Source organism: Haemaphysalis longicornis, unplaced genomic scaffold, assembly GCF_048455015.1.
Source record: "Haemaphysalis longicornis isolate Haplotype H1 unplaced genomic scaffold, Haemaphysalis longicornis Haplotype H1 scaffold_2, whole genome shotgun sequence".
NCBI lineage: Eukaryota > Metazoa > Arthropoda > Arachnida > Ixodida > Ixodidae > Haemaphysalis > Haemaphysalis longicornis.
The window spans coordinates 247,491,993-247,511,165 of record NW_027526295.1 but is presented as its reverse complement, the minus strand read 5'-3'; the positions used below and the strand labels follow the sequence as shown (position 1 = coordinate 247,511,165).

Sequence of the window (19,173 nt, the reverse complement as noted above, 5' to 3'; positions counted from 1 at the left end):
CACGCGCGCACGCACGCACAGAGAGAAGCTTCACCTGCGATGATTGTATTTATGTTCTATGCAGTCTATGCATTGGCATAGTTACTCGCTGTGACCTCACGTGCATCCGTAGGTAAGGACCCCAGGATGTTTACACTAATCTAGTAAGAGTATACTTCACCGCAGTGATATCCCCTATGCTGCGGTGCACCCTTTACAGGCAGAGCCAGTGATAGGGGGGGGGGGGGGGGGGGGGGGGCTAGAAACCCACCCAGCGAGGCAGTTGGAACTGGGATGAGCAGGCGAGGATTGCTTCACATCAAAATGCTTCAGTCTTCACGATGAAAGTGCGTCGCATAAAGAAGCCAGTTTTTTTGCGCGTTTCTGGGAATAAATAACAATGATTGAAAAGGGCACGAGATCCTACAGAAAGGCGGCTTCCGTAAAAGGCACGCAGAGATAGTTTCGCGCAACAGTGCAGGAAGACTGATTGAAAGAGCCCCTAAGAATCAATCACGTCTTCGGGAAACTACTAGGATCTGGTCTCTCCACGAACGACGATCGCGATACAAAGCCGCGGCAGAGCGCGAAAGAGGGGCACGCTCCGTCGGAGGCAGCAGCAGCCACAGCAACAGCATCAATGGAGCGCCAAGTGAGCATCATTGATACGCAACGTCTATACATACACCTCCTAGATGAGGACGGGCGCCATGCGACTTTTCGTCCCTGCTTTCATTGTTGATTCACAAACTGTCCCACACCTCGAGCGGGAAGTGCTACATTTCGGTCACCCAGAATAATGTGATTAGGCAATCGCACACTTTGGGGGTCCCGGACGGCGCTGGCCCTCTTGCCTATGTGGTGTTTGCCGCCTATTCACTATCCGGCCAGCGGCAGGCAGGCAGGCAGGGTTCGTTCGGCCCCTCGGCCATCGGCGACGTCGGCGGTGCGCGTGACTCGCTCCATTAGCGCCAGGCTCGAAAGGGATAAGTGGTTGTATAGCATGTGCCACCATGGCGCACACGCTGCGCAGTAGCTGCTTTTCTTGCTGATGACGAATCACAGATTGAACCGGCTCCTGCTGACGACACGCATGCAAGCACGCAGACTACCAACAAGCGAAATACATGTAGTACCGGCGAAACGCAGAAATTGATCCAGGGTGTACACTCTGACTTTTGTGAAGAGCTGTGGAGCAGCTGAATGTATGCTGGCGGCGTTTAGTCGCGAATTTGCGAGAAGCGTATGCTATTCTTATAATGTGGGAAGTTTCTTCATCTTTTGTTTCAAAGAGCTCTTTTCTTTGGTTCCGATCGAGTACATTATACGATCGTATTTCAAGCGCTAGACATCGGGTCTCTGTCCAGAACAACTGTGCCTTCCTCGAGAAGTCGTTGGTCGTAGCCAATGGAAAGTGCGGGGAAGCGTAACTTGCGGCTTTTTTTTCGTGTTATTAAAAGCTTCCAGATCGCAATAGGCACAAGGCCATAGCAAAACAGTGACTTGCTTTTTTCGCTCTTTCTTGGAATTTTATCGATGGCACGTTGCTTGCGTGTTTCCAAAATATACACTGAATTCATCTATATTCAGATATAATCGTAAATGACACCAACAAATTTCATTGTTCATTGTACATCTAGAATATCGTCCGCGCTTTATTTCGACTGGACTCTGCAATCCTTCCGCACACTCATTTGCGTTTTTTTTTTCTCCAGAGTAATAAAGTCGCCTCTAGCAGATATTCAGACTATAGTCAAGGTTTATGGGGATCCTGGAGTCCGAGCCTTTGCGCGATCGCTCGATTTTTACCGTTGCGCGGCGTTTTCCCCTTCTTTTCCCGAAAGGCTGGTTCGTCTCGGCGCCACTGTGTAGAGCCCGTCAGATTATTCGAACTGCTGCCTGCGATAAAGCACTGTCAGCGCGGCGATCGCTCCGCCTTGTTAGAGGTGCTAATCTCCCCTCATTGGCCCATTTTGGACGAGACCCGAGTCCCCTCTCGCCTGGACGCGCAAGCGCGCCCGGCGCGAGGTACGGATAGGGAGAGACGCTTTTCAGGGCATCGAAGGTATGTAACGCTTCCTCTACCGTCTCGCTGCCCATCTGTTGCGCCGGTGAAAGCACTCAAGCCGTCTCGCAGCAGGCCCGTGCCTTAAGTTGCTCCTGGGTACCTGCGCTCACATATGCGCCGTACCTAACGCTTGACGAACACGCCGTGCGGTACGCGCCTGTGAGCGAACGGAGCGAGTCTCCCTGGCTGCTGCGAGCCGGTCTGGCCAGCGCAGCGATGCGCGCGCACAACGGGGCTCCGCGCCCCGGATTTTGCCCTGACCGAGGAGCCCACTGGTTCTGCGCGTGGCGCCTCATCGCCCCTTTCACCTAAAGGGAGGGAAATACGTGCATGTAAACCGTGTAACTGGGAGGTCGGCGTGCAATAAACGTCTTCTCTCCGTACCCTGGCCATATTCCTTTGTCGTCCCTACATCACCTGTCCAATAGAGGCGGCGTGGAGTTGGCGCGACGGCGTTCCAGTCTCATGAGCGTGCTCAACTAGCTGGAACCCACGGTGGTTCCCCTCAGTGTGTTTGATTGCATGCCTTGTGTAATGCGTGGGTTATGATGCATGTTGTGAGGTACAGATTACTGGTTGTATCTACAGGTAGTTTTCTTCACTGTATAACAAGATGTGTCGCTACGAAATGGTGCGACGTCTCAACACATACCGACGCGGCCAAGTCACAAGTGCGTCGAGCGACTTCGGCGATGCATGGACCAACCGAGTGCTGTCAATGTGCCCCGTATTCCAGAACATGTTGAAAAAGGGACGTGCGACAGATGCGTCACCAGCGGGAGAAAGGAGCCGGCTTTGGGATCGACTTTGTTCCTGATGAAGCACAAAGTTATACGGGTGGTGGTGTGTAGGGCAGCATCATTCACCCAGAAGTCTGACGGCCATTGAGCGCAACAAAAACCGGATGGTGGGCGGTGAAGATGCGTCGTCGGGCATGAAAGAGCGGACGAAACTTTCTGGAACGCAGCGGGAATGGGCGCAACGGGGAACGACTGTCGCGCTCGGGTGCGCGGGCGCGTGCGGGCGAAGAGAAGGGACGCACTGACGAGAACGGGAAACCCAAAACCGGAACCGGAAGCGCTTCCGGAACGGCTTGACCGGAACCAGTTCGGTCCTGAGCGCTCCCTGCGGGGCATGGTGCTGAAAGGGGTTCGTATGAGGCAGCGGAAGCTCAGCTCGGCTGCCTGCTGCTTCATTTGTCATTACTTTATCGTCAGCAAGCTCGCAGGACTGAGCATCCGTACATAAAAATAAGAAAAACCCACCACGTCTACTAGTGGTCGAGATTTTAGAAACATCACCATTAAAAGTTGCGCGCGTCCAATGCGCGTCTCGACAAGAGAGAGCCTGCCAGCGGAGAATGCCGCAAGGATCTGTATATTTGTTGACAATTTGTGGCTCCTTGTACACAGATCGTTACGAAGGAATTTCAGCTTTATCTAAACGTGTGGTTGTAGGCAGTGGGAAAGCCTGTGGACGAAGCAAAACACAAAAACAAAAAAAAGAGAGAAAGGCGAGGGGGTAACAACACACGAATATTATTATTGAAGTAGTTAGATACATTTGTATCGAGTAGTGGTATACGCTCTATTGCAAAGTTAATACCACTGCGAACGTGTGCCGTACAAACAAAAATTAATCAGTTCTACGCTTAACAACTCCGTCGTAGACGGAGCTGAATGAGTGAGGCGTTTGATGTTAAGAAACAGGCAACGACACCTTATATAACGTGCCGGCGCACTCGCAAGCGCTGGCAGGGTAGCGTGAACAAAGGTGCTTGTGCACACACTTCGAAACGCGGCGCTCGAGACAGGACAAGAAGAGGGCTAGACGCTTTGGCGGTGTTCTCTCCTTGTCCCAATCGCTGTACTGCTTCCACGTACAGAAAAGGAGCACTGCGGCTTCACGATTTCTTTTGTGATGGCCGCCATATTTTCGGGCGTTCTGTCTTTCCCTGAGGCGCTTTGGATTATTTTTATCTAACGAAAAGAAAAGAACAACAGGCCTTCGTCATGCGTGGACGCAAACAGCCTGATGATGATGGTGATATGGTGCGTGTGTGTGTGTGCGTGTGTGTGTGTGTGCATGTGTGCGGGTGTGTGTGCGTATGCGGGCGCGTGCCTGCGCGTGTGCATGTGTATTCGTGCGCGTGTGTGCGTGCCCGGGTGTTCGTGCACGTGTGCGTGCGGGTGTGTGTGCGCGCGTGTGTGTGTGCGCGAGTGTTTGCGCGCGCGTGTGTGCGTGTGTGTGCGTGCGCGTGCGTGTGTGTGTGCGTATGTGTGTGTGTGCGTCCGCGCGTGTGTGTGTGGCGCAACAAGATAACGAATGTCAAAAATGATCTCTTTAATGATCTTTGGTAAATGATCTTTGGAATGGAATGATCTTTGGTAAAAGCGTGGCTTATCAAGCATTCACATAACGTTGCCCCTGATCACGTTCCCCTGCAAGCGTCGCGTGGGAAAGTTGCTAGCCATGCAGCACGGTTTTGCGTTGTCAAAAAGCACCACATGGACAAAGGCTGAGGGACTTTTTGTATTTCTAGTGGCCGTACAATGCGACGGCGCGCGAACCAGCGAGGCGTGTCTACGTGCAGCGCAGGCCTCCTGCGTATCGTCAAGTGACATGCCTCCGACGAAAGAAACACGTGTGCCAGTGACAGCTCGATTGCAGGTCTCGCATCCGCAGTCGGGGTCAGCGGGAACACAGTTCCGTGTACGGCGTGCTCAAACGCGGCATTGGAAGGGCTTTCACCACTTTACTTCGACAATCTTCAGAAATAAGAGTAATAAGCTGCTTGGGAGGGGGAGGGGGGAGGGCGAGGGGGGGGGGGAGGGGGCGTCTCGTAAGTTGTTAGCAGAACGTTTAGAGCCGGTGCTGATTGGCAGGTCGTACATTTCTCTCCCGCGTGGCCGGCTTAGTGATGTTTCGGAAGATTTGCAACGTCAAGCTCTAATACGCGTTCATGCATCCATCTGTCATTTAGTTTGTAGAGCGCCGATCAGGCGAGAGAGAGACGGCACCAGACGTCTGGCCGCAACATGAACTTGAATCTATTCTGTGCGCGCGGCTCTGACTGCCCACGCCAGCACCCGTGTTAGATGATGATGATGACGGAGCGTAGGTGATGTTGATGATGGGCGCTACAAGTTCATTTTTTTTTTCTGCCGAATATCAAGGTTTTCCTTTTAGAGGGGAAATGTGTGTGTTTTTGACACCCACCATTACGACTCGACAGCCACACCTACGTCGCGCCTGCCCTGTAGTATATAGCTGCACCCAACACCAGCATGCCATCGAACTATACGCCTGCGATGAGGCCGCTCCTTCCGCTGTGGTGGGTGACGCAGCCCCTAGAGTGCCTAGGTATTCCAGGAGTAAATAAAAAAAACGTGTTCTTCCAATAAACAACCCTGCAGCAGCTAACTTTGACGTACCTGCACGAGACATACGGTATATACACCGAGGGTTTGTAACATCGTCGTGTTCTGCCGGTGCTGTTATTATACCACGAATGTCACTGTCCAGAAATTTCAAGATAGCCAATATACCACGAATGTCACTGTCCAGCAAATTCAAGATAGCCAATCCCACCACCTCCACGGCTACAGAACTTACGGCCATTCGTAGCGCTCTTCACCAAATCGAGAAAAGTTCATGCCGCAGATGGGCGATCTTCTGTGATTCGAAGCCTGCACTCCAGTCACTCCAGTCAGCCCTGTGCCGGGGACCTCGTGAACAGCTACTGACAGAAATAAGAATGATGTACAACTGCGCAGCCCAGGCGGGTCATGATGTCACCCTGCAGTGGCTTCCCAGTCACTGCGTAATTGTCGGCAACGAAAGTGCGGACGCTTCCGCCCGTTTTGCGCATCAAAAATCGACTACTGTACACATTTTATTGCCTAGGACAGACGCAGCTAGGGCCCTCCGTATACTTGTCGGGGACAGAACACTCTCTCAATGGACTCTTGAAGAATCCACCCGTTCACGTATTGGTGCCCTTGATTTGCACCTGCAACGTCCCCTCCCACTAAGCCTCCCATGGTCTGACGCAACTCTTTGCAGTCTCTGGCTGGGGGTGGCATTCACAAATTCTTACTCATACTTGATAGGAATGGCCCCAAGTGAGGAGTGTGAAACGTGCGGCACGCAGGAGACGATACGCCACGTTTATTCGAATGTCCACGCTATATACTCGCCTGAAAGAAAGAAGCTGTCGTCAGCACTCAGGAACCTAGACTTTGGGCGGTCATTTTCGGAGGAGAAAATTCTATGGGCCGTATTCTGAGTCCCTCCTCCACTCCATTTGCTTCCTCCACTCGGTTGAGGGGAGGATTCCGCAATGCTAATGCATGGGCAAATCGATTTCAAGGATCCCCTCCACTGGAGGGCCGGTAAAGGAAGGACTCAGAATACCAGGGCAAGTTTTGATTGACTGTAGGGTTTGACGCGCCGACGCAACGCAGCCGATGAGGCGTGCCGTAGTGGAGGGCTCCGGATTAATTTAGACCACCTGAGTATCTTTAACGTGCGCCGAAATCTCGCACGCACGGGCGTTTTTGCTTTTCGCCTCTATCAGAAAAGCGGCCGCCACGGCTGGGAATCGAACCCGCGATCTCGTGCTCAGCAGCGCAACGCCTTAGCCACTGAGCCACCGCGGCGGGTAAAAAAAAATTCTATGTCACTGTCCTTCTCTGTCATCAGCTCATAAGGGGACTAAGGAACTCTTACGCTTCCTACGGAAGAGGAACTTAAAACACCAGGTTGTAGACTGAGACTCCAGTGACTATCACTGAACTTGGACGCTTAGTGCTTCATCGCTGGGCATACCTGTCTGCTCCAATTTTTCTTCATTCTTTCCTTTCTCTTTTTCGCCTATGCTCCCTTTCCCACGTGCAGCATGGCAAACTAGGCTGTAGGCACGTTAACTTTCCTGCCTTTCTTCTTCATCCTTTCTTCCTTCCTTCCTTCATGCCCATAATTTTTTTTTTCGTGGAGTAGTCAGGCCGAGGGCAGGGGAGAAAAAACGTAAATGTGGGGGGAGGGGGAAGTGTCTCATTCTAAGAAACTGCTATAAAAAAAAAAGACATGCCTTGTGCCCATTGACCGCATAGTACTTGCGATTAACCTTTAAACCGTTTCTAAATAAGAAATTAAACACACTTTGCGCCCTCGGCTCGCCTTCAAGAAGGGAAGGAATGGAGGGTGTGGTGTTCCTCTTGCGCATGCGTACAGACGCCCACGTATGTGTCTCGTTGTTCAGGCGAGCATATCTGTTGACAATCAGTCGCCCTAGTTCCGCGACATTGCCTCCATTTTTATTAAGAAGCGACCCAAATGCGCAATGTTGTCGAACCCACAACTCCGACTGCTTGGATCTAAGCATGCGGCAGTCAGCTTCGAAAACCCGCCGTACAGGGGTAGGAAACGAATGGTAGTAGCTGCTGTAGACTGAGGCACGAGGTAGGCGCGAATGGAGGCAGCGCAGAAACGCTACGTAAGCGGCTGTGCGTCGAGAGGAGTGAAGTAATAACAACCACCCGCACACACAAAATAAGAAAGAAAGGCCTAGAGAACGAGGACGATATAGCGGGCCAGCGCTCGGATCACGCCATTGCCTCGTTGCCGGCGCTGTGCGCGGATCGATGATGCGGTGGAGGTGCTGTTTGCCCGCAGCCTTCGAGAGAGGCTCGCGATGGAGCCGCGGTCGGTCGCCTCTCTCGCGGCACTGTTTGCCAAAACACGGACCGCTGGCCCGTCGGAAGGAAGCGGCACAGCGGGAAAACGCGAAAGGAAAGAAGGACCTGCACCCTGAGAACCGGGAGGAAATCGTGCAGAACAGAGCGAGAGAAAGGGGCGGGGAAAAATGAATCGACCTTGGTTCGCAACACGAGAACCTCCTCCCCCGTCCCTGGATGACCGAAGTCCGCGCACGAGCGCAAACAACAGCACGCGCGCGATGTCCGCGCCAGGAGGCGACCGCTGATGGGCCTCGGAAAACACAAACTCGGAGGCGAGGAACCGAGGAGGCGAAACGGGGGAAAATAAGAGATAAAAGAAATGTCCTAGCGACAACTCGGGCTCAGCTTCTCGGGCTCCACTCGAATGCGTCACGAGCCCCTCCAAAACAAAACAAAAAAGCGACGGTGCTGCGGATTCGGACGTAGCTAGCTGATTGCATGCAGGCGAGCTCAACAGTTAGTTTCTGAACGCGCGACCTGTAGCCTGTTTGCAGTTGGTGCACGCCACCAGTCCTTGTTTTTTATCTTTGAAGTGTGTTTGCGATGCCTGTTGCTCGGCCGTCAGTATACCACGCAGCGAATTCGCGCTGCACCACCACGCGCTGAAGGCAAATTTTGTACCCTTATAAATTCATTTTTTCTCGTTTCTTCCCCAGGATAAAACTGGTGCCTCAAATGCGACAAATGGCTCTTCAGGTAGAAAAAAGAAAGTACAAGAGGGTCGGAGCAAAACAAAGATGGGAGGTATATATTGCACGCAAGTGTCGCTCAGATATCGGGGCCAATATTTCTTGCAGCTCCGCACGATTTTGCCTGGCTTCATTTTTCTCTGCGCTGTTGTGTCACGGGAAAGGAACGCAAAAAAAAAAAAAAAGCGGAAGGGGATAAGGGAGGGGGAACGCTCAAAGTAAGACACGAGGAATGACGTCACGAAAAGAAGATCGGAATCAGAAGAGAGCACGAACAAATAAACCTGTGCGGCGAAGGCTTTAAAAAGATAGAAACGAGAAGCGAGCCCGCTTTAATCTATGCTTAAGCGCTCAGAAAAGGCGTCGTCTCACGCTCAATTGCCCCAGACTCACGCCGTCTCGTCAGCAAAACACCGGGTCGCCCGAAACGTTTACGGGAGGAAGAAAAGAAGAAGACGCGTTGAGCTCACGAGGGAACGGGAGGGGCCGAAGAAGAGAGCCCTGCGGAGGCTACACAGCAAGGGGAGGAGGACGGTTTCGGGGACAGGAGCGACGCCGATGTCTGGGACGTCCGCTCGTGGTATCCTTCGCGGTGCTCGGGGTCCCCCCTTGGTCCGTAATGAAACGCGCGGGACGGAATGAGACAAGAGAGCGCCAAAGACGAAAGATATGGCTCCGGCCAGTGTCGGCGCGCCGCTTTCCTATCTCTCACGCCGCCGAGAGGTGTACAGCGCGAAGAAGAAAGCCCAGGACGGAGGGGAGGGGGGAGGTACAGAGATGGCATCCCAGCGACCGTCGCCTCGTCGCGACGGCTGCAGCGTCTACCGGCGCCTGACCGGCGAGGGACAGACGCGGACGACTTGCGAGAAGCTTTCCCCGCGCCCCTTCCCCTCACCCCTCCTTGGTCCCTGGCCGATGGCGCCCCTGTGGCCAGCCAGTGATGCTACTCGGCTCGACCGCCACGGTGCTTGTGGCCGTCGAAAGTTGTCCCCGGAGCTTGGCCGAATGGTCCTCGGACCGGTCGCACCTTCATTTTGCACTGTCTTCAAATTTTCAGCGAGGCGGCGGCGCGAGCTCGCGCTCGAAGACGGAGGAGTTGCGAGAGTGGCGCGTGGTTCGCATGAGAAAGTACTGCTGTCCTTAAAGAGGTCGGTTTTTCCACCGCACGCAGCTTCCGGAACGCAGATGCACTCGATATCACTGAATCTACCGAGGCAGAAAAATGAAATAACGCTAACAGCGGCGAAAAAAAAAAAACAATTGTTGAAGAAGTGGGATAGTCAAAAGCATCCGCAAAGCGAATAATTGTTTCGGTCACCCACCGCTGCGGCTCAGTGGCTAAGGCGTTGTGCTGCTTGAGGCCAAGGACGCGAGTCCTTCCGGCTACGGTGGCTGCTTTTCAGACGGAGGCGAAAAGCAAAAACGCCCGTGTGACGAGATTTCCCCAGGAGGTCAAATTTAATCCGGAGTCCTCCACCACGGGGCGCCTCATAGCTCATGTGCCTTGGACGTGTTAAACGCGATAATTTGAATTGTTTAGGACAAATATCTGGAGAACGCGTCTATATGAACTTGTTTTTACAGTGTTGGACGTACAATCATCATGTATGTATGTATTTATTGCACAAAAACAAGAAAGGAAGGTCCACCAACAGGCGTAAATTGTCTTGCCTAGGGGCGGACACCGGAACGCCTGCTGGTGTAGGGGAGGTGGGATAGGGAGGAAAGAGTACATAGGAATAGGGGGATAGGGTAGAGGGCTAACATAAATATATAAAACATGGGCAAGAATAACCTATATACAACGTTAGGTGAAGAAAAAAAAAACGAAACACTAGACAAATAAATAAATATCAAAATACAGGACACGAAGGAGTAGGGCACCTGCACACTTACACACACACACCCACACACACACACAGGAATTCTACCCTAACAGCTACACTCCACTGCGACCCGGGCAGTTACGTAGAGTTGTAGCTTAGTGCATTGTGGAGCCCCGAGGCCCCCAGGTATGCTCCCAGGGCCTCGAGCACTTTGTCCCGCTCCCTGGCATTTCCTGGGGGCCAAAGCAGTTCCTCGAGCGGCCGCACCCCTCGGAGCACGGCCAGAAGCTCCGCCCGCCCCATCATAAATTATTGCCTAAATTTTTCGCTTGTGTGTGCTGCATCTGTGGGATTTGGACCTCCCAAAACATAAAATTCCCTGACAAACCTTATGTTTCTTCTGCTTATCAATATATCTGCTACAGTAATCACCCCCCCCCCCCTTCCCCGCGCGAGATCCTCCATGTCGTATGTACCCTGTGGAAAAATGCGGAGCAAGCCTGTTTGGAGCAACTGGGTAGAGATACAGCGCAGGTCTACATGCTAATGAGGAACATTCGCTCCGTGTCCGTCTTTGTGGAATCACGTAAAACAAGCCTCCTTGCACCCCCCCCCCCCCCTCCGTATCGTCATTAATTACTGGAGCTAATCGGAAAGCACGATGTTTTAAAAGTACCCTTTGCACTTATCGTCTGTCCGTACTCGTACGCAGTCACGAAGCGTTCTTACAGTCATGACCCGCTGCTCCCTTACCGGTAGACAATGGCCCACTAATGAGGAGCAGATAAAGAAGCGCCATCCCGCTCCACATGTTGGAGCTGCGGATGAGTACATACAGCAGAGAGTAGCCCAAAAGAGCAGGGCCGCTCTTTCTCGTGAAGAGGAACAATTGTCCGCTCCACATGTCGGAGAGAAAGAGTGAGTGAGTGAGTGAGGGAGTGTGCGTGTGAGTGAGCGAGTGTGAAGTGAATTAGTGAGTGTGTGTTTGCTTCAGTGCGTGGGTGCATGTATTTGATGTACGCACGCACACACACAGTCACATTTTATGCTCCTACCATTTCGCTCGAGAGACGCATTAACCCAGAATAGTTTTTTTTACGGGGAAGCTGCATTTGTCGCGCTTTCCCGATATAGCGTCCGTGCGCAAAAGTCGCGCCGGCGAAGAATTTAATCTTGCGGCAAAGCCAGATTTCAGGTGGATGCTCTGTACCCTTCAACCGAATGTAGGAATTTTGGAAAAAAAAAAAAAAAAGTCACACTGAAATTTGCCGCTACGACGACTCTAATATTACGCCGAGTTTCATTTACTTATTATTAGTTACGTCAAGGTGAAGCTGTAACCGTAAAAAATTTACCGGCTGCTGTCGATATATGGCCATCTACAGAGGGAGTTAGGTTACAGAAAACTGCTGTACCTGTTGTTTAGTTGAAACTGGCAGGAAACACATTAAATGGCGATTAGCCGCTAAGACGGCTCTAAGATTAGACCGAGTTTCACTTAGTTTTTTATAATTACTTAATTCACAGTTCCGTTATAAATCTTGTGGAATTCCCGTCTGCTGCCATTACATGGGCGACTACGGGAGGGAATTGGACAGCTCCCTGTTTCCCGCTAGAATAAAAATTTAGTTCTTGCAAGTTTCATTCAACTAATTAGCTAGGATGTATGCTCAATGGGAATTACAAACAAACGTGTTCTGTTTCGCGCCCTCCTTGTACTGCGCCCAGCTTCCCTGGTCATCCTAGGTCGCGGGTTCGATTCCCCGCCGCGGCGGCCGCTTTTCTGATGGAGGCGAAAAGCAAAAACGCCCGTGTGCACGAGATTTCGGCGCACGTTAAAGATCCCCAGGTGGTCAAAATTAATCCGGAGCCCTCCACTACGGCGCGCCTCATCGCCTGCGTTGCGTCGACGCGTTAAACCCTTGAATCAATCAGTCAATCCCTGGTCATCCTTCTTCACAGAGGGGAAGAGCACTGACCTTCTTTCTGCCTAGGCGATCTTATTAGCCGATGTTATTAGCCAAGGCATGCTCTTGCAGCTAGGCGAATGTAATGTGAGAAACGAGAAGCTAGGGCAGCGTATGTTTCACACGCAATGCTGCGTGAAACTTGATCCATTTCGCGAATATTCAGTTGCACGCCGGCCGAAAGGGATGCTAAAGCCTACGTAGACTAACCTCGATGTAACTTTGGTGTCCGTGCCGGGCGAGAATATAGCAATTCGCTATCGATTGTGTGCCCATTCCCACCGCTGCACTTGCCTCAAACTGCCACAAACTTTACCCTCTCTCTTCCGACCGAACGCTGCAAGGTACTTCCTTCGACGCTGCGTGGCAGGCTTTCAAAACCAGAAAAGAGTTCCAAAACTTTGTTTCTGCTAGTCAAGAACTCCGATTCTGTTGGTCTTCGCTGTAGCCTCGGGCTTTCCTTCTAGGCTCCCAATATCCTAAAAGCCTTTAAAAAAGATTCAAGCATTCGGAGCCTCCACGGGCTGGCTTCACCGCACAGCAGTTGACATGACTTCTTTTCCTGCCCCCACCCTTTTTTGTGTGCATCTTTCGCACAGGCGAGCGATAAAGAAAGAGAAAAAGGATGTGCAGGGCGAAAATTTGGGCACAGCAGAAGCAGGGAACACGCCTGAGTGCACACGTGTGCGACGAGTGTTGCGCGAGGAAGCACCGCGAGAAGAGAGATAACACGAACCAAGCCCGTCTGCCTTTTTGTCTCATATTTTCCTTTGCTTTTCAGTGCGGCCGTCGGCAGCGCCTGCCATTAATTATTCAACTACAGGCATCGGCCGGCGGAGCGCGCGCTGCTGTTTGCGCTGCAGTAGGCCTACGCGCGCCGGGAAGGGGATTGCCGAGGCGGCGGCCGCCGCGGTGGCGGTGGCCTGTAGGTCGTCTTCTCCCCAGAACGCGATTGCTTATGCTTGCAGAGGCTCGCGCGGTAATTACATTGACATAGCGGCGGCCGGCTTCTCCCTCCTTCCCTCTCGCCGCTCGGCCGACGTTGCGCGGGCGTTCAAGCAGTACTGCCGCCCCCCGTGTGTTCCACTCCCATAGCTTTCGCCAACGCGGCGGCTTCTGCGTCGCGGAGCGGGCAAACACGAGTCCCCCGAATGGGATTTGATGGCGGGCCTTGGCCGGCACCGGAAGCCTGTTTGCGTCAGGTACACACACTTCGGGAGACGGCGGCCACGTTAAGCACGGACGTCCGCGAGAGCGGCTCGCATTGATACGGCGGGGACGAACGCGTGCAGTGTTGGCTAATTCATTCGCGATCCCCGCCGACGCGCACGCGGTTCGCGATGACAAGCTCGAGTGCGCCGCGCGGGAAGCGCAAAATCGTTCTGTCCGCCGCCGCGGAGTGGCTAGTTTATTTTCTGCAGTCTCTTTGTTTTTAGCGAGCTGTCAAACAGTCTTCGTCACGTATGGGCTAACTAGCACTGTTTAGGCGTGCAGAGTGACGATTCCTCACCCACATTGAGTCTGCTTCGAACACATGTGTACAAGGCGTTCAGCGATATTGTAGGTCGCCCTGAATGCTGTCGAAATTTAGCGGACCGCCACAGCAGCTGGCAAGGCCGGGCACAAGCACTTCCACGAATTAACAGTAAACACGGGCCCTTCCTCCAACTCACAGGCAGCTCCACGCCAGCATCAACTACCTGCGTATTACTGTTTGCTTAGATCACCAAGGGACCGGCGAGTAGGTTCTTCCAAGACGGTACAATGGAAATGACTTTGTGCCGCTCTAGGCACAATAGCTTAAGTTCTATAGGGCCGCTGATGCATGTGCACACGGCGTTTTCACGCGCGCCAATGATGGAACTGTTAGCTTCTTATATCTACAGCACCTGTAAGTGCAATATGCATAGTTGCTAAATTGACAAGCAGGGCACAGGATAACAACCCCCGCCCCCCCCCCCCCAAAAAAAAAAAAGCTTATGGGAAAGCTGGAAAGCTGTCACCCCTAGATGTGTTTTTTTTTTTTTTTCAATCTAATCCATCGATTAGCTTTATGTATTGTTCGTCAAGATTTCTCTCTTTCTTTCTTTCACCAGTGTTCTGATGTTGGAAGGCTGAATCACGACGTGACCGCGACGTTTCGGCTTGTGCTCTCCTCCTCCTCTCGCAGATGCACGGCTACGACACGGGGGACCCCGGCTGCCTCGGCGTGCTTCCCCTGGGCGGCCACTACCTGTGCGCGGACGACGGTCTGGGCGCGCCGCCCAGCAACCTCTCGTCGCACCACTCGAGCCACCTGCCCGGCACGCCCTCGGAGCTGTCCAGTCCCACGAGCGAATGACCCCCGCCGGGGCACTCGCCCAGGGGCCGCCCCAGGACGCGCAGGCACGAGCGACACAGGCCGTGAAGGCCCCCGGTCGACGGCCTCCCGACACGGCCGATGTGTTGACCGATGGAAAGCAGGCCGCAGGGGCCACCGCTACAGTGTACAGGGAACAACAGCGGCGTCTCCGCAGCGAGGCGCGCACACACGACAAAGCCCGGAGCGCCGCAAGTTGGAACCTTCGAGAAGCCACTGGTTGAGCCCGAACCCAGATAACACGCGATAGCCCACGAGCGCGTCACAGGTGTCATCCTTGGAAAGGTTCGCGCTCATCGGGAGTAGTGGATCGATAGAAAAGAGCCGTTTGCAACACCAACAACGACGACAAACAGGCGCCCAAATTAATTCTATGCCATCTTGCTCGATCCTGTGTGACCTGTCACGGCTGTACGGTGTGTGAAGGTGACGGCTCGGTCGTGCTACTCGAATGAAAAGAAAGGCTCAAACTACGAGAAAATGTTTGCTTTTGAAAATGCTGAGAACCTCTTATTCGATCCCTCCGCTATGATAAGCCGCATTCCACTACCTCAACAAAACAGAGTCGGCGACTTCCGCAGATAAAAATTTGAGAAAGTTGTAAATTGGCTGGAAAGTCACCAAAACGCGTAAAAAGGAAAAGAAAGTGCTTGCATCTGGTACCAAATATGGTCACACATTTCGAAAGGGAATAACTTTCAGTGCAAGAGCCGCCGCGTGCTCAATCCCGAAAGCTTCGCATTTTCACCCGCACTTCTCGAAAGCAACGTTCATCGAGCTGCAGTAGTGTGGCCGCGATACATCGAGTCACTCTCTCGTCGTTGACGACGACCGACGTTTCACAAACTTCGGAACTGTCGCATGCGAGCGCATGCGCGAACACTTCTTGTGAACCCTTTACGTATTTCCTCTGTGATCGCGAGCGGTCAGCGATATCGATGTCTCCGAGAGCGATCGGCCGCCCATCATCGCGACGTCACGCCCTGTACACAACACTACGCCCTTCCCCACACCAGGACGTGAGGCTCCGAAGCGCTATTTATTCTTCACCAGCGACGGCCAACACCCACGTGTTCTGGGCTTTTCCGGCCGCCGTCACCGCAGCGGAGGACACTTCCTTCACGGACGGTCAACCACCACCGACCCCGGATGTGCCCTTCCGCCCATGGTGGAACGCACTGACGTTCCGCACACATGTCCGAAAATGCCAATTCCTAAACTAAAGCCGTTCGTTCAAAACAGTTTCCGCCACCCCATTGCTAAAGCTAGGACGATTTGAAGCTTCAATTAAAAAAAAAAAGACAGAAGAAAAACCTACCCATTTGTTTTTTTCTCTCTTTTTAGAAAAGCGAGAAACTGGATATCGCATGTCACCTGTCTCTGCTATGCTTCGCGCCTAGTGTTGTCATTTTTTGTTCGCAGTTTGAGATTCATTTCAAATGTCGCTGTTGATTGGTTTACTCGCCCTGCAATTATGCGAGAACTTGTAATTTAAAGTCCTCGTGGAGCTCAATCATTTCGACAGTTGGTTAGTCGTTTTACACCACTATTCTTTTAGCCGTCCTTATCGCAAAAAAAAAAAACAGAAAAAAATGTATTTTTTTGTACACCCGCACGCTGCAGTGCTGTTACCCTCTGAGAGCTCATTCGCGCCGATTAAAAAAGCAAGAACCGAGGAATCGTGACCCAGGGCAACTTAATGCACTTACAACAAGCTGAATTTTGAAGGTGAACTGCGCACTGAATTACGAGCGTAGTTACGAGCTGAGTGGCAACGTGAATTACGAGCTGAATTACCTCGGGTGGTGCTCGTACGCGTTTCAGGGAGTACCAATCCTTTATTGTTGTATTGTCAGCCGAAGGCGATGACCTTGCGCCGTTTTGCTTACGAGAAGACGAGGAAAAAAATCTAGTCCCGATCAAGAAGGATAGAGGTGAATGTTAAGCCCACGTTGCATATTCACTGGTATGCAATTCAACTCAACGTAGAAGAATAAAACGTTTTCAAGGCAGCTGGTTTCGAAAATTATTGTTCTGAGAACGTTCCTTCTATTGGCCTTGTAATTTTTTGGTCGACTCACAATAAGGGCGAACTTGCCGGATGATCGAGGCCCACTTAGAATTTTCTTTTTTTCTTTGTCTGGCTGGCGCGGTTTGTGAGAAGCCTGGCAACGCTTGAATTGTTCTGTTGTGCTGCGTTGCTTGCAGAATGTTGTAAATAGTGATGCATGAAACACGATGTTTCGAAATGAAACGTGAAGAATAAAATACACATGCTATGACCATGACTATTTGTCAAAGAAAAAAATCGCGTCTTGGTGGCCTGATTTTCTCTCGACACTCAGAGTGCAACACCATGCTTCGAAGGTAAACGGTTACTGTTCGTTGTCTGTGAAATCCGACACAGAAGATTACCACATCATTCTGCCATGTTATTGCCAGGAAGGACAAACTTTGTTATGTTACCCACAGCGTTCACTCTTCGTAGACCTTATAAAGCCATATATTTCATAAGAGCGCCATGACACGTGCAGAAAACTATACCAGTTAAGCCTGAAGGTTTCCTTCTTTCTGGAACATTGTAGTACAACCATCATACACATCATTTTTTAGATCAACATACTATAAACACCCCAATCCCAGGTTTAACTTTTAGTGCAAACTACAGGAAACTTTTTCCGGGCACTCAGGTGTTTCAGATTTCTCAGATGTTTGCTGTGAAGATAACGTCGTGTCCCGAAACCCAGGACATGACGGAGAACGTGGAATGAAATAACAACGAACATTCACACACACACACAGGCGCGCGCAAAATGCAGCTCGAGAAGGTGCAAAGCATGTAACACAGCGCAAAGCTGAATATCGCAAAACGAAAATGCCAAGCAGTTAACGACGAGCACGAATTTTTTTTTTGTTTAACTGTCAGATTTCCTGCACGACACTGAAGTGAAGAAACTAGGTACATATCAACAAGTTTCACACCTGGTTTACGAAAATACCACCAGCGGCGGAACTTTGATAAGCTGGGAGAAATTAAGTTCAGTGTCGCTGCCTACTGCCATTTCCCCTTCCTGGATCTTATGACGTCACAAAGCGTCAAAGCCAATGAGTGAATCCTGTTAGCGACCCTGAAAGAACCCTGAGGTAAGTGGCTTTCTATCCCACAACAGTGCCTCTGGGAACTACTGGCGACCGCTAGTGCAGTTGGTTGTGGAACGGCCGCTGCTTTAGATTCAGATTAGCGACTTAGAAAAAAAAAATTTACGGAATATAAGACGAAAAAATTCAGGGCAGTCTTCAAGGGCGAGACTGCTGTAGGTGAGCATTGCCGGACACATAGTTAAGTTTCAGTATCATTCTTTCTTTGCCTATAGTTGCGGCACCGGTAATCGTCGTCATATGCATCGAAGAGGTCATCGTCTTCTTCGCGGCGAGTGGTGGATGCAAAGTCATCCTCAGCATTATAGACTTCCACCAGCTCTTCGTCATCGACACGAGGCATCGGTGGCTGGATCTGCAAGTCGTCTCAGGAAGGATTGGCACACTCATAGCCATGTCTCCAATTATCCATAATGGCTTTAAGAGAATATGCGGCGGCCGCGGCGACCTCTCCCACGCAGGGTGACTTTTCAGCTGTAGCGTTAGCGCTGGTTTTTTTTTTACATGTGTGGTAACGCTTGACGACAACGCTGAAGTTTTTTTTTTTTTTTTTTTTTTACTACAGCCGCTGTGAAATCCGGGGGCTTGGCGGTCGCACGGGGAACGCGCTCACGAATGCTTGGCATTTACTTGTTTTTTTTTTTTTCTGCAAGGGCGAACTTGCGGTCAGTAAGAACAGCTCCGCTGTTAATAAATGATAGAGAGGCAGTGTGGAAGAAAGTGCTTTGCTTTTAATTTTCATTCCTTAGCCAATAAAGCACCTGCCCTCACCGAACAGACGCTGCATATGCTATGATGGGTTCAATTTTTGTGGTAAATGATAGTTTACATTACAGGTAATGTGACTTGAAAACCATTGTAAATATGAATTCAACGTAGTCGCATTCCAAAACTTCATATTCCGACAAAACTTGGCAGAATTGGTCATGGAACCCCCTTTCTTCCTAATTAGGCTTGACACCAACCTGCTTTTGTACTAAGCTTAGCGTGCTGTCAAAAGATTTCTAGTGTTCGAGAGCAAAAAAGCTTCTTGTTTGCACAATATTCCTGAATACTAAGGTTTTCCCAAGAAAATGCAAAAAAATCAGTGCCCTTCCACTCTGGGAACGATGACGAGCGAAGCTAGTTGCAGTGCACGGAGTGCACGAAACAAAACGCGTTTGTAATTTGCGATTGAGCACACTCTCTAGCTAATTAGCCGAGTAAAACTGTAAAGGACTGCAGTTTTACTCTCGGAGACAAACATGGGACTGTTCGCTTCCCTCCCGCGTCGCAGGCATCTTACAGTCTGGCTAACACACCATCCCAAACCTCTCCGACTATGGAGAACAGCTATATGGTCACCTCAGGCCGTGAGACGTCCACGTTGAAATCTTCACACAGCG

General features: G+C 51.4%; 1 protein-coding gene across 2 annotated transcripts in view; it reads left to right on the top strand.

Annotated features, from left to right (window-relative positions):
* The window catches only part of Tup (LIM1_Isl and LIM2_Isl domain-containing protein tup), a 144,229-nt gene extending 127,318 nt beyond the window's left edge, over positions 1-16,911 (top strand). For both annotated transcript variants that reach the window (XM_077700074.1, XM_077700073.1), the window contains exon 6: positions 14,441-16,911. In XM_077700074.1, coding sequence (XP_077556200.1) covers positions 14,441-14,611 — 171 coding nt within the window. In that variant the 3' untranslated portion in view covers positions 14,612-16,911. The remainder of the gene's footprint in view (positions 1-14,440) is intronic.
* Positions 16,912-19,173: the final 2,262 nt, after the last annotated feature.